The 13,583-nt window shown below is 39.5% G+C and overlaps 1 protein-coding gene across 8 annotated transcripts in view; it reads right to left on the bottom strand.

The window, feature by feature from the left end:
• Positions 1–13,583, bottom strand: part of celf1 (cugbp, Elav-like family member 1) — a 38,548-nt gene that overhangs the window by 19,473 nt on the left and 5,492 nt on the right. For 5 of the 8 annotated variants that reach the window (XR_009925172.1, XR_009925173.1, XM_062419165.1 and 2 more), the window contains exons 2-4: positions 9,266–9,391; positions 1,192–1,379; positions 61–143 (exon numbers count right to left, since the gene is read on the bottom strand). Coding sequence is in view for 6 of the 8 variants with exons in the window: in XM_062419165.1 (XP_062275149.1) it covers positions 61–143; positions 1,192–1,379; positions 9,266–9,369 (375 nt within the window). In the remaining 2 variants the exon portion in view is untranslated. Of the gene's footprint in view, positions 1–60; positions 144–1,191; positions 1,380–7,485; positions 7,569–9,265; positions 9,392–13,583 lie in introns of those variants that run through there. The other 3 variants (XM_062419182.1, XM_062419214.1, XM_062419204.1) reach the window with 3 other exon arrangements.

The following is a 13,583-nucleotide window of genomic DNA, read 5'->3' as shown; positions in this document are numbered from 1 at the left end:
CAGGGCTTCCATAACAATCAGCATGCATTGAAAGTGCAGATGAAGGGAGCTGTCACCTACCCCTGGCAGAATCTTCATGTTGTGCAGAGCATTCTGTGCTTCCAAGGCTGATTTGCGAGTGTAATACGTTATAAAACAGCAGCCTGTCAGGAGAATGAAAAACACAGCAGCATTACACATTTGACTATGTTACTAGAATTGGTGTTAGCTTATGTGCTATATGGTGGGGCCTAGAACAGACTGGCAGTAATATCACTAGGCCATTATGAGGTCTTTATTAATAAAAATAAAAAAAAGATATATATATATATGAGAATTGTATTAACACAGGGGAGACAAGGATACAACGTAATCAGTCATGCTACAATTTAAAAACAAAAACACTGCTTCAACCTTAAAAGTGTAATGTGTGTAGAGAATAAGGAGTTATACCTTTTCTGGTTTAAATGAAAATAAGTCTCTTTTTTTTAACTTGTACATAGTATACAGGGTCAAATTTGACCCTTTTTATTGTATTTTATTTTTTACATGTGAGAGCTGTAAAAACACCATATACACATTTCTGTTAGCTAGACTTTTCTTAATGTGTAAAATGCATACTTTTTTTAGTACAGCTGATACATATTTTGATAAATGCAAATGTACAAATTTGACCTGCGTTTATTAAACAAATGCAAAAATCAGCATTATAACATGTTGTATCCTTCATATTCTATAAAATGTTCTACTGGACCATAAAATAGGGATTAATGTGTGTGAATGTCTTTTTTCACATAAGATTAATCAAACATTTATTAATGGGTAATTTATGAATGTGAATTAGTGTAGACTAAATTATGAATCAGTACAGTATGTAAGGGTTAAAAAATGTGTTTTCTCTGTCCTAAAAGAAAGATTACACACAAAAACAAGCCAAAACCTCCTTTTATCTGAAAATGAAGTTGTTCAGAAAAGGTTAAGAGATAGTCCATAGTCCATCTAGTTGTGGCTACAAACTTAATATTTTTATCCAGAAATAACATACTACACTGCTAAATGTAAGGGTTATACATTTGACGATTCTATATTCATACAATAAGCCACCTATTGTAGCATACTACCTCATAATGTCAGTTTTAGCATCTTCTATTTATTTTAAACTGTAGTTTTTCTTTCCTGCATATGTTTGTTTGTGTGTCACTACAGGCTGACCTTTGCTCTGTGGTGGATTCTGGCTGCGGTCTCGGAGAACGTTGATCTCATAGACGGCTCCATAAGGCTCAAAGAGCTCACGTAGCTGCTCCTCGGACCAGGACCGTGGAATCTGGCCCACAAACATTTTAATGGCATCCACGTCTGGTTGGTCAGGGTGGTCCAGAGATCCATTCATCTTCTTCCCACTTCAAAAGACATATATGAGAGCATTAGATGGAAACTAGAAACAAACATGTTGATTCCCTAAACTAACTGCAACACCTCAAAGACAGCATGTCGGGTAGATATGTCAAAAATAAGGGTTTAATGGTGCACGTATTGGTCCTGAATGTTACAGTTCGGTGCATGCAGTCGTACCAAGGATACACTGTGTCAAAGTAAGTTAGACTGATCATTCAAATCTGGGGGGAGACCGAGCCAAGGCTGCACACAGGTTACAGACAGAGAGTACATTCACCAAACACAGAGGGAAGATCCGTCTCAAATAAGGCAGCCGCAACTCTCAATTACATGGACTTTTAACACAGCTGTTAATATTTCTATATTTTGTATATATTATTACATAATGAATCATTAAATAGTGAAGCATCAGTGTTAGAGCAGCATGTTACTGTTGTAGCTGCTGGAGGTGGAGCTAGTTTACATTACTTTATATACAGTTAGAGCATAAATCAACATAAAACAGCTGTGAGCAGGTGTCCTTCCTTTTCATTGTGGAAAAACTGTGTATTAGTTTAGACTGTGGCAGTAATAGTGTTGGCCAATGAGCCATTGTTGGGTGTTTACATTTTTTTAAAATCAAAGACAATGTTATTTTCTACTTTTCCTTGTTTCTGCTGTACTGAAAACATACCGAAACCATGACACCAACATCCAGGTACACATTGCAGTCAAATAGCTGATGTTTCAATGACAAAATTGAAGTAAAGTGGATTGAAGTGGAACTGACAGAGATATGAAGGAAAGCAGGGATGATCTCATCATGTTTTTCATTCCTTTTTTTATGATGCTGATTATCAACTTCATAAAATATTCATCACATATTCTACTCATTGTTATTATGAGCTAAGTATACTTATCACATTAAGGCGGGGCGGGTGTGGCTCAGGAGGTAGAGCGGTCATCCACCAATTGGAAAATTGTGTCAACGGTGTGTGAATGTGTATGAATGGTTAGTTTCCTCCTGATGAGCAGGTTGGCCCCCTGTGTGGTAGCTCCTGTCATCAGTGTATGAATGTGTGTGAATGGGTGAATGAGACATATATTGTAAAAGCACTTTGATTAGTCAAAAAGACTAGAAAAGTACTATAGAAGTACAGTCAATTTGTATGGAGATATTTAGTAAAGAACATGAGCACGTTAGAGAAATGACACTGTTGAATTACATTGAAGCCTGTTTGGCACCTGCCAGCTGCAGCACTCTCGCTCAATACTGGACCAATTTAAAAATTGTTGTCCACATTAGTCACTTAGACACAAAATGATGGGAAAATAGGATCTAGGTTGAAAATATAATAGTTTCCCTTTAAGCCCAATTTGGACAGGATAAACAGGACAGGACAGTTTAAAATATTCACTGTGCTCCCTCAGTTATTGAACTCATCGTTCCAGACTGCATTTTACCTGCTAAATCACATTATGTGGTTTCTAATAGACATGAACATGGGCGTTACAAGTTTTTATCTGATGATCTCACAGGGTCTCACTCTCCTGATGCCTTTCATTTTTCACTGTAAAATTCATTCTCAAATAGGCTTACATGATGAAGTGACTTCAACATGTTTCTATCTGATAAGCAATATTATTTTCAACTTCCCTCATTTTCACACTAAAGTCAAATGTCACACAGAGTTGATAGAAGGAACAGCAGCTAGCATAATAAAGTCAGGGATTACACAACCAGGACTACAAAAGACTGGAGGTCAGTTCACCTGGAATTATCACTGAGGTGGGGGAAAAAAATCACCCACATATTGTCCAGATTCAACTGAAATCACTGACTAGGGCAAGTGATAAATTCACACCACCGTTCCTAGAGGTGTAAATCCAGACCAAATTTCAACTGATACTAAAGGTGAGCAAAGAGAAACTGTCTCCATTCAGCCTTCTACTGTCAAACTCTGCACAGTGACACTCAAAAATCCAATAGGCCTGGACTGAAGTCATTTGTAGGACAAGGCCACTTTGACCTTTGATAAACCCACAGTTATGGTGGCAGCATGGATAAAAACGGTGGCAGCAAGTCCAGCACTTATGGTGTGGAGCACCTTGGTAGTGAAGTGGTTACTGCACATGCCACATAAAGGCAGCGTCTCTAGTACGATTACAGCAGGGGACCTATGCTGCAGGTCATCCCCCTCTCTCTCTCCCTGTTTCCTGTCGGCATTTCTGACACCTACTATCAAAATAAAGGCACAAAGCCCAAAGTACATGTAAGTGATAATTACATCAACAATGAGAAGTCAGTGTATTGAAAAACAATAGAGTCTATTAAAACTCTACACTGAATGTTTGACTTTTCCATGAAATGCTGTCTGATTGATTTTTTTTTCAAAGTGAACAATGACATATCTTAATTGTTATTCTTCTGTTTCTGATGATTAAATAAAGTCTATAAATGGGCTTACACATTTTAAACATGAAACACACTGATGACAAACTTCTCAAGGATAGCTGCGAGTGTGTGTGTGTGTGAGTGTGTGTGTGTGTGTGTGTGTGTGTGTGTGTGTGTGTGTGTGTGTGTGTGTGTGTGTGTGTGAACCATAGGTTGTATATAAGAAATGGACGTAACATCCGTGACGTCACCCATTGGTTTGTGGACTGCTGCTCCTAAGCCAATAGTATCGGATCTGGGCAGCGCCATCTTGAAAATTTCCAGTGCATGCCGGGAAAAATAAAAACACGGATTCTACTTCGGTTCAGGAGGGGGCATGAGGCGCCCTCCTGAACCTGTGAACCAATCAACCTGTCAATCAGGACGTAGCCACGCCCTAATGCATACCCTGCTTTATCGTCAAATATAAAATCAGGGAGGCCAACATTTCACAAATTAAAATCATACTGCATTGAAGAAGGCTTTAAACTAGCGATTGAGACCATAAACACATTTTAACGTTTACTGAGGTTATAAATCAAGTGAGAAGTTGGTGAATTCTCCATTGACTTGTATAGAGACGGAAGTCCTTTTGACACCAAAACAGTCGCCCCCTGGTGGCCTTTTGATAGAATGCAGTTTTAAGTTACTTTCACGTTGGCATCATTTCAGAGGACCGGAACTCCCCGCCTGGTATGAACGTACATAGAGATAGATGATTTGCTGTGAGGTCTGATTGGTTGATACGTTTTCATTGTTCATAGTTAACTAGCTAACACTATGCAGGAATATGTGCAACTTTCTTTTAACAACCAGTTCACGCTAAACTAGCTGGGTTCCATGTTAGAATTCCTGCCTTGATCCAAGTGAACAAACAATAAGTAAAACAGCTTTATGAGTGGAGAGGGACTTTAAATATTCAGAGCTATTCAGCATTTTTATGAATTTAGGAAATCATTGGAATAAATGTTCAGCTACACAATCTACTCGCTCCTAAACACTTCTTCAGACGTAAGAAATGCAAGTATTTGTTATTTAGTGCTTATCCTTCAGGTGTGGCAATACTGGAAACAAAACAGTGATGAATTATCACCTCAAAAAGTTGATATAATAAATGTGTTCACAAAAAGGTGCTTATCTTAACATCCAGACAAGAAGAAACAACATCATGAGATCTGAGAATATGTTTTTTTAAATGCTAAACGCTCCACTGTGTTCACCAGCTAGTCTCTAACCGTGTCTATGTGAAGTTCAGTACTGAGCAGGTCAGTACAGTTGGCGTATGTGAGCTTGGTCACTGCTGGAGGCATGTTGGACAGAGCACAGAGTAGAGCTACATAACATTCCAGCATTTTAAATGATAACTAATCTATCTGCTTTACACAATAAATAGGGAATACCAGACATTGTGATGAGTGTGGATGTGCTACTGAGGGAAATGCTAATACCAAAGAATGAGGAATAACATTTAACAGACAAGTTGTTCTACTTTCACCATCATGTTGAATTTAATATAGCGTTGTCACTGTGGAAGAGCCGTTTGATCCTGCTGAGCATATTGTGGAAACTTAGGATGGCACAGACAACCAGCACTTTAGTTTCATATGTCTGACTGTGAGCAGCTTTTACCACAAAGACAAAGTCCAAACTGTGCACCAACAGCTCTGTAAAGTAGTGTTTGTTGTTCCATGGTTATCTGACACCTCATATACATGTACAAACATGCAGTGCACACAACTCATCTTCACTTTACAATAAAAAAACTCTTAATATAAGAAAACATAAGTACTTAAAAAATTATTTGAAAAGCAAGGCTCAACTTTGATTTAATGCAGCAATATCAGCAGAACTTTGGTATGACAGCCATCATTCTAAACATAATGACTTTCAGAGAGTTATGATAGCTTTAAGAGCTATCATATGACTAGCAGCACCCAATGCTGCATCTACATGTATGTATCTGTAATGCTTTCATTGAACTCACAGAGATGAGTGTGAGTGAAGACAGTGAGGTTGTAGTGCACATAACAGAGTTTTTCCATTATCCTGGGTCACTGTGTTTCCACTACAGCCTGACAGCAGGGGAGAACCATGACAGCTCCTGTTTACTGACAGGGATCACTACAGCTACTCTTCAATAAAAAAAGATTTGGGTCAGCAGATCAGTTACACTGCAGGAGGAATAGTCAAATCACAGACAGCCACAGTGAAATGTTAGATAAAGACCTGCAGACAACAGCTTCTTTCTGCATTTACTGCAAACAGCACATCTCCAACAGATCACATACTGATTTGACCTCTCTGTGTTCCACTGCATGCAGCATGGTTCTACCCCGAAAGCCATAAAAGAAACACCATTAGTGAACTAACTACATAAGTCATAGCTCATTCACCTATCTTTGGCTTTCCATTACTTTCATTTCTTGTAACTTAATGGCCATTACAAACACAGATAACGAGTTATTTGCAATTAGTCTAAATCAGCCGATAACATGGTTCCACCAGTGTATCAGCCTGGTTTTAGCAGGGAATGAACATTCAAACCAGAACAGTGAAAAACACAATACGCTGTGCAGAACTGAGGAGAACTGTTACTATTTCCCATTGTTAATATAAAAATCATGATAACAGCTGATGTACGTTACAAACATCACAAAGAACAAAACAAACTGGGCGTATCATCCTAACAATGATCCTTTCCAACAAAGCAAACAGACTTCAAGCCTGCATGCAAAGTGTCAAACACCAGCAGTAGAACTGGTTTTAGTAAATATGGAAATATAGAATAAAGTCACGTTCATCTTCTGCCAGTATTTGCAAAAGACAAAGACTGACCCATCCAAAAACATGCTGTCATTTAACAAGGTGTGAGTGTGTGTGAGTGTGTGTGTGTGTGTGTGTGTGTGTGTGTGCGTGTTAAAACTCAACTAAATTCTAGAAGAAGTTTTAAGCATCAGCTAAAAACACCAGTAAATAAAAAGTTTATCTGTAGTTCTCTTAAAGATCAACACATCATAACTATCTCATCTCCTAATACCATGCCTGAAGTCCGTCACTCAAACTATAATCATCATCATCACACACACATCACGCATCACCATAACAACTTGGGTGTCTTCATGATTTAAACATCGCAAATCCAATCATGCACTTAGAGATTAAAGACCTTGATATCAATATACACTCAGTTATGGTTACTAAAGGCTCCAACCACATTTTGCAGAAAATTCTTGTAGAAACTTGAAAGAGTCAGCAGCTTTACAGCTACAGAAAAACTGTTCAGACGTCAGTGAATTCAATATTCCAGTGAAAAGCAAGCAGCAACTTCAACGCGTGCCCAGTAGCTTTAATACTAGAGAGCCTTTTACTCATGTCTGTCAGTACAAAGGGGAAAATAATTGTGAGAATAAAACAGACTTCATACTAAACCTAAACTTTACATACATCAGGAAGCTTTGACAAAACCGCAAAGAGAAAACAAACTAACAGGAAAGGAGGAACATCTTGTTCTAAGGCAAAAACCCTAACCCTTACCTGGACACACTACAACACCGCCACTCATCATTATTATTATTGGGCTCTATATTAAATACCAGATCACAATAAAAATAGACCAATTAGAGAATTTTCAGAGACACAAGACAACTTTTGGATTACATACAATACTTACAAAGCCGATCAGAGGGAGTTATACTTACACAGGACTAGAATTCAAAGAGCAATGGTCCACCATCATCTCAGGAAGAAAATCCAGCTTAAAAGAAGCCATGATGGCAAAATCACTTTCTTTTTCTTTCTTCTTTGAGACAGTGAAGCTAAATGGACACAGTGATCAGATGGTGGTGGTAAAGTCCAGATCATACACTTGTAGGTAAGTCCCTGGCGACTGGTATAATGAGACAGTGGACAGTGCACAAAAGGCAGAGACAAACAGTGTGCTGCAACAAACCAATCCACATGGAGAACCTGCCTGCTGGAACACAAACACAACAAAGAAAATCTAACCGAGGAAACGGCTGCGTTAAAGATGGAAGAAGAGAACAAATGACAGACACAAAGTGACAGGCCTTCAGGTTGGCTTTCCAGGTTCTGGGACTGGGACCAACCACTGCTTGGATATCATGGAGACAGAGAGCTGCTGGGATCACTGGGGCCAGAGCGAGTAATGGACATTTGGGGTCCCACAATCAAAGTGCTGATGACCCATGGCCTTTGTGAACATTTCTCCTAGGCCAGCAGATCTGGCTGCAGCGTCAGATAAACAGGGTGTCAGATTGATGCTGATAAGGCCCAGTGGGCAGAGGGAATGAAAGAGGGAGTGAATAGCACTCCCCAGCCAACAGCTAATCCCTGGACTAGCCACACCAGGGGCTAACAATTAGGTTCCGGCCCGAGGGGGGCTGTGTTGGCCCTGTTGTCCTACAGGCTGCGGTGGTTTGTATGTGATTTGTGTGTGTAAAAAACGGAAGGGAGCAAATGTCATATGACACCGGCTTTGGTTTTTGTGCACCTCACAGCACACACACAAACACAACAGCACCTATGGAGTGAGATGAACTCCAGGAGTGTTTGTAAGCCTGTTCACACACACGCAACTTTTGGTTACGTTTATGTTAACCCAATGACAATCAAACAAGTCTGTTTCCTGTGTGAAAAGTGTCCTGGTCAGTTGTAAGTGAAAGTCACAACAGCAGCTCTATATTCATCTCTTATGAACAATACAATCTGTTTAATAAACTATAAACTGCCGCAGTAATGATCTGACCAGTGAGCTTCTATACTTTACATTTTCATTCACGCCATCTGCATGGGTCAATAGATTCATATCCAGCAAATCACTTTACTTTAGGAGTTAAACTGCAATCTCAACTCATCGTCCTGTCATTGTGTATGTTGGACTGACAGCACAGTTCACTTTATGATCATTTTCGATGATGAAAGTGATGTACAAGCTTATCTGGACAGCTTCAAGAGGGTGGATCCCCCATCCACAGGTACATCATCCTTAGAGCTCACATCATGTGACAGAAGTAGAGCTGCCCTTGAAAAACTTGTCTTGTGTGCGATTATTGTACAGAGATAATGTTGTAAAGCTTCTACAAGTGGTGGGATGAGAGTTGGAGATGCCACATGATGATGATCTGCTCACATCCAAATGTATTTGGTTACCTTGTACATGTTTTATGATTTTGATCTGAGTAAAAAAAGACTTATGGGAAATAGATTTAGCTGTAGAGGTGCTTAATGTGTGCCCTCTCTGTCTATGCTTAGTAGTGAACTTGCTCATTTACAAATGCTTCAATGTACCAAACTATGGTACCGCTTGGTCAGGTTTACACGATGGACAGTTATTGTATTCTTTTCTTATTTAAGCAATTGTTACATCTAATGTGTGAAAATGATGAATGGGTTGTATTTCCCTTCTCATGCTTCCAACAGATAGAAAGAACAGAGTACCACAGGCTCAGAGATCCTTACCCCCCTAGTGCCAAGTTGGAGACTTCCGAGGTAGGGCTGGGGAGAGTGGGCTGTCCCGTCTGCTCTGGAGACACATACAGGGTTTCATGGTCCAGGCTATCCATCCAGGACCTCGCACTACTACTGCTAACATACACACACAGAACCCACAACACAGACACAGACACATAAAGACATCATTACACAAATACACAACTCGTATTTAAACATTTAACACTCATGAACACACATGAATCAGTAACTCAAGCTTAAATGGAGCACAGGTGGGAGTGTGAAAAACTCTAACAACTGTCTCATACTTCCATTATAGGTAATGCAATGTGGTCATTAAGGTCTACACACCAACAGAATAGATGCTATTTGTGCTATTATCAGTTATTAGTGGGTTAATATCCATGTTGAGCCCACTTCTGAGTCAAATTAAACAAATCTACATCATCACTTTTTATTGCAAGCCAATCAGATTTGTCAAAATTGGTTAATGGAAGTACCTGTGTGACGTGTGCATGTGTGATGATTTTGGTTCCCTCAGAAGTGTTTTGGGGTTTTTTATGAATATTTCTACTTCTGTTTTTGTTAAGTACTCATTTGACCACTTGCTGTATAAATACAGTAGCTGCACAGTGTGGTTTACTGCAATTACATACAGCATGATAAGCATGTAATGCTCAGATTTTCAGTGTTTCCACTACATTCATTTTCAATTCTCAGTTCTCACCACAGTTGCTTCAGAGACCAGTGGAAGAGAGGCAGATTAAACAATAAGAACATTAGAAACAATTACAATTTAAAAAAATGAATGAAGCATTGATGCTTCAAATGAGAGGTTACGCTTTCATTTTAACTAAAATGTTCTCACTTCATTGGAGTAGATTTGGTGGCTTTAATAGGGACGTTTGCCTGGATATTAAAAGGAGGAATAAAACATGAAGACGGTGAGCTGTTAGATGAAGACCTGCATGGCCACAGACAACAGGCTCATAGCAGCCATTCACACCAATATGAGCAATGCATTAAAACAGAGCTGTTGCTAGGTGCTGTAAGACAATGGTCCAGCCAGAGTAATAGATTCATGTGTGTAAAGGTTTATCACACACAGACAGGATTTTACAGCTCTGGAAAGTTGTCACTGTTTAATATTTTGAATTTAAAACAATCACATGGTAAACATTCACATTCTAAAGTAATCCAACAGAATGCATGAATGTGATTGGCCGACATAGCGGCTTGCTAGATGACTTCACGTTATGTTGAAACAAAAGCTGAGCCAGGTTCAACTTTTTTTGTGTTTTGCTGGAGCCCTCTCTGTTGGCAGCCCTACTACAGCCATGCACTGCCCCCTTTCAAATTAAAAGCAGCCTGCTTAAATATTCAATTCAATTTTTGTCATAATAATTGAAGAAAATCTTCCAAGTGAGTAAAAATAAATTGAAGCCAAAAATACTACTTCAAAAAGGTAAAACTTGCAATAAAAATATAAGAGTGCTACATGTGATCACAATATTCTCTCTTTTATTTTAATGATCAGGGTTTCTCTTTTGGGGGAATTTGTTTTACATTTCTCTGGTGAATTTTTTCTGTTTCAGTTCCGACACAGAGCCCTGCTGGGCGGGTGTTACAGGGCTGCATCCCCATTGGCCAAATACTTTTAGTAATACAGAACATCAAGCAGTGACTGAGAACAAGACTGGAAGGCATGTTTGAGAAGAAGGAACACACACTATGCTGCTGCCAACAATCAAGATCAACGAGGTAGAAGATGATGAGAGACGCCTGCAGTACTGGGTGATGTTGAAACAAAAATGTCAACCTGTTGTTTCTGATGAAGAATCAATCCCAGTCCAGTGATGACCATGACAACAAACACACTGCAATATCCATTTTTTAGATTTCACCACAATCTACAGAATCCAAGAAAAACTGAAGCAGACATTTATTTGGATGCTGAAAGCTCAGATGGGTGTGCTGAGTGCATGCTGCTGTTGATAAAGTACAACAGTGCTCTCCTCAGTGGAGAGGCTCTTCAGCACTGATGGTCCAATAATTAAACCCAAGTGAAACCAGCCTGCTGATGCCAAATGGTATCACATACCGGAGATGAGTGTATGGGTGTGCAGAGGTGTAGCTACATGTTATGTTTGTTTACTAGAAGTTCTTTTCTTTTTAGAGGATGCTAAAAATTGCTGAATATTGCTCTGTGAAGCATCTGACTGTTACATCCAAAACACACAGAAAGCAGCTTCTAAAGTTATGTGTGTATGTTAAAATCTAAATGCTGTGTGTTTGTGAGTTTCTAGAGCTGTGTTGAGTTACTCATCCACTTTGACTTCTTTTCTTTTTAGCACCACTTTCAGTCAGTGACTGTAATGAAGCCAGTACAAGCACACTAAGAACATTTCCAGGAAACTAATATAAAAAGAAAAGCAACTGTAAGCATATGAATCTCATGTTTAATATTGTTCATGCAGGCTAAATAAAATCTCCCATGTTGTCTGTGATTCTATTGTAGGATACAGTCATTCATTTGGTTTGTGGGTAGTAGCAATGACTGAGGGCTGGGGAGGGATGGGATGAAAAACAGTAGCTCAGAGCTGCTCAAAAAAGTTCAAAATTCAAAATTGTGACCTACGAATGTGAACTAGTTGATTTTAAATTGAGTGAACTAAAGTGTGAGCCAGCTCTGGTGAAGACACTGCATGGTTTCTTCTATGTACATTTTGTCGGGGCGGGCTGCCACGGCTTAGTTATTGCCGCCACGCCTTCAGAATTGCAGCAGGCGCGTGGCGCACAGTATGTATTTGGATACATTGTAAATAATTTCTCCACTCCCCTAGACTCTATCCGTCGGGGGCCCCGACTGGCGTTTTCAACGCTGCTCTGAGCTCTAATGGGACAACGTGCCACCTAACCGGCACATGTTGCTATTTCAGAACATAGATCAGCTTAACATGATGACTAGATCCCCATTTCCAGTGTAAATTGTGAGAGAGATTTCTCCACAATGAATAGGGTTGCTTCAAAAAACCAGGGGGGGAGTTCCGGTCCTCTGAAATGATGCCAATGCAGAAGTAACTTAAAACTGCATTCTATCAAAAGGCCACCAGGGGGCAACTGTTTTGGTGTCAAAAGGACTTCCGTCTCTATACAAGTCAATGGAGAATTCACCAACTTCTCACTTGATTTCTAACCTCAGTAAACGTTAAAATGTGTTTATGGTCTCAATCGCTAGTTTAAAGCCTTCTTCAATGCAGTATGATGTTCATTTGTGAAATTTTGGCCTCCCTGATTTTATATGTGACGATAAAGCAGGGTATGCATTCGGGCGTGGCTACGTCATGATTGATAGGTTGATTGGTTCACAGGTTCAGGAGGGCGCCTCATGCCCCTCCTGATGCCCTTATAAGTAGAATCCCTGTTTTTATTTTTCCCGGCATGCACCTGAAATTTTCAAGATGGCGCTGCTCAGATCCGATACTATTGGCTTCCGAGCAGCAGTCCACAAACCAATGGGTGACGTCACGGATGTTACGTCCATTTCTTATATACAGTCTATGCAAAAAACCCAGAAAGATCAAATGTTTGGAACCAGGTTGCAAGCTTTGCCAGTAAGGCGGGTGTATCCAATAATTATATAGTTAGTGTTTGCGCCAACCATATCTTGTCAGATTCATTCGTTCATAGAGACAGGTAATGCATTTTTCTTTGTGTGTGCACAGGTCGGATCAGGTTTGGGGTTTGGGGTCAGAGGCTGACTTAACATAGGCATAAGTTGCCAATTGCCTGGGGCCCCCAAATACATAGGGGCCCCCTTGAAAAGTTGACTCTGCTACTCTGCTATTAATTTTCATTCACTTTTAGAATTGGATAATAATCAAATATTTGCAACCATGAACTTAATTTTAAATCCAAAAATATGTCTTATAGGCACATACAGTTATTATTTACGCCCTACTTTAGCCTAGTTTATGGTTTGGGGCCGCCTTAAAACTGAAACTTGAATCATGATTGGTCACTTAGCCAAAGTTTACTTGTGAAGGCCAATGCCATATGTAGACTATGAATCTGAATGAATTTAGGTATTGCCCATCTCCAAAAGGCCACCTCAAAATCCACCAGAATGCAGGAAATCATATCTAACAAAACCAATTTTTTTTTTTTTAACTTTGTTAGTAATGATGTGGAGAAGGTGTGTAGAGCAGCTGCTCAGTAAATGAATGGAGTATAAATGCAGGTTTTATCTGTATTTAGTAGGGATGCACCGAAAATTCGGCCACCGAAAATCTTCACCGAAATACTTTTATCACCGAAACAACACGGC

Source organism: Scomber scombrus, chromosome 1, assembly GCF_963691925.1.
Source record: "Scomber scombrus chromosome 1, fScoSco1.1, whole genome shotgun sequence".
NCBI classification, from domain to species: domain Eukaryota; kingdom Metazoa; phylum Chordata; class Actinopteri; order Scombriformes; family Scombridae; genus Scomber; species Scomber scombrus.
This window is presented reverse-complemented; position numbering and strand designations above follow the sequence as displayed.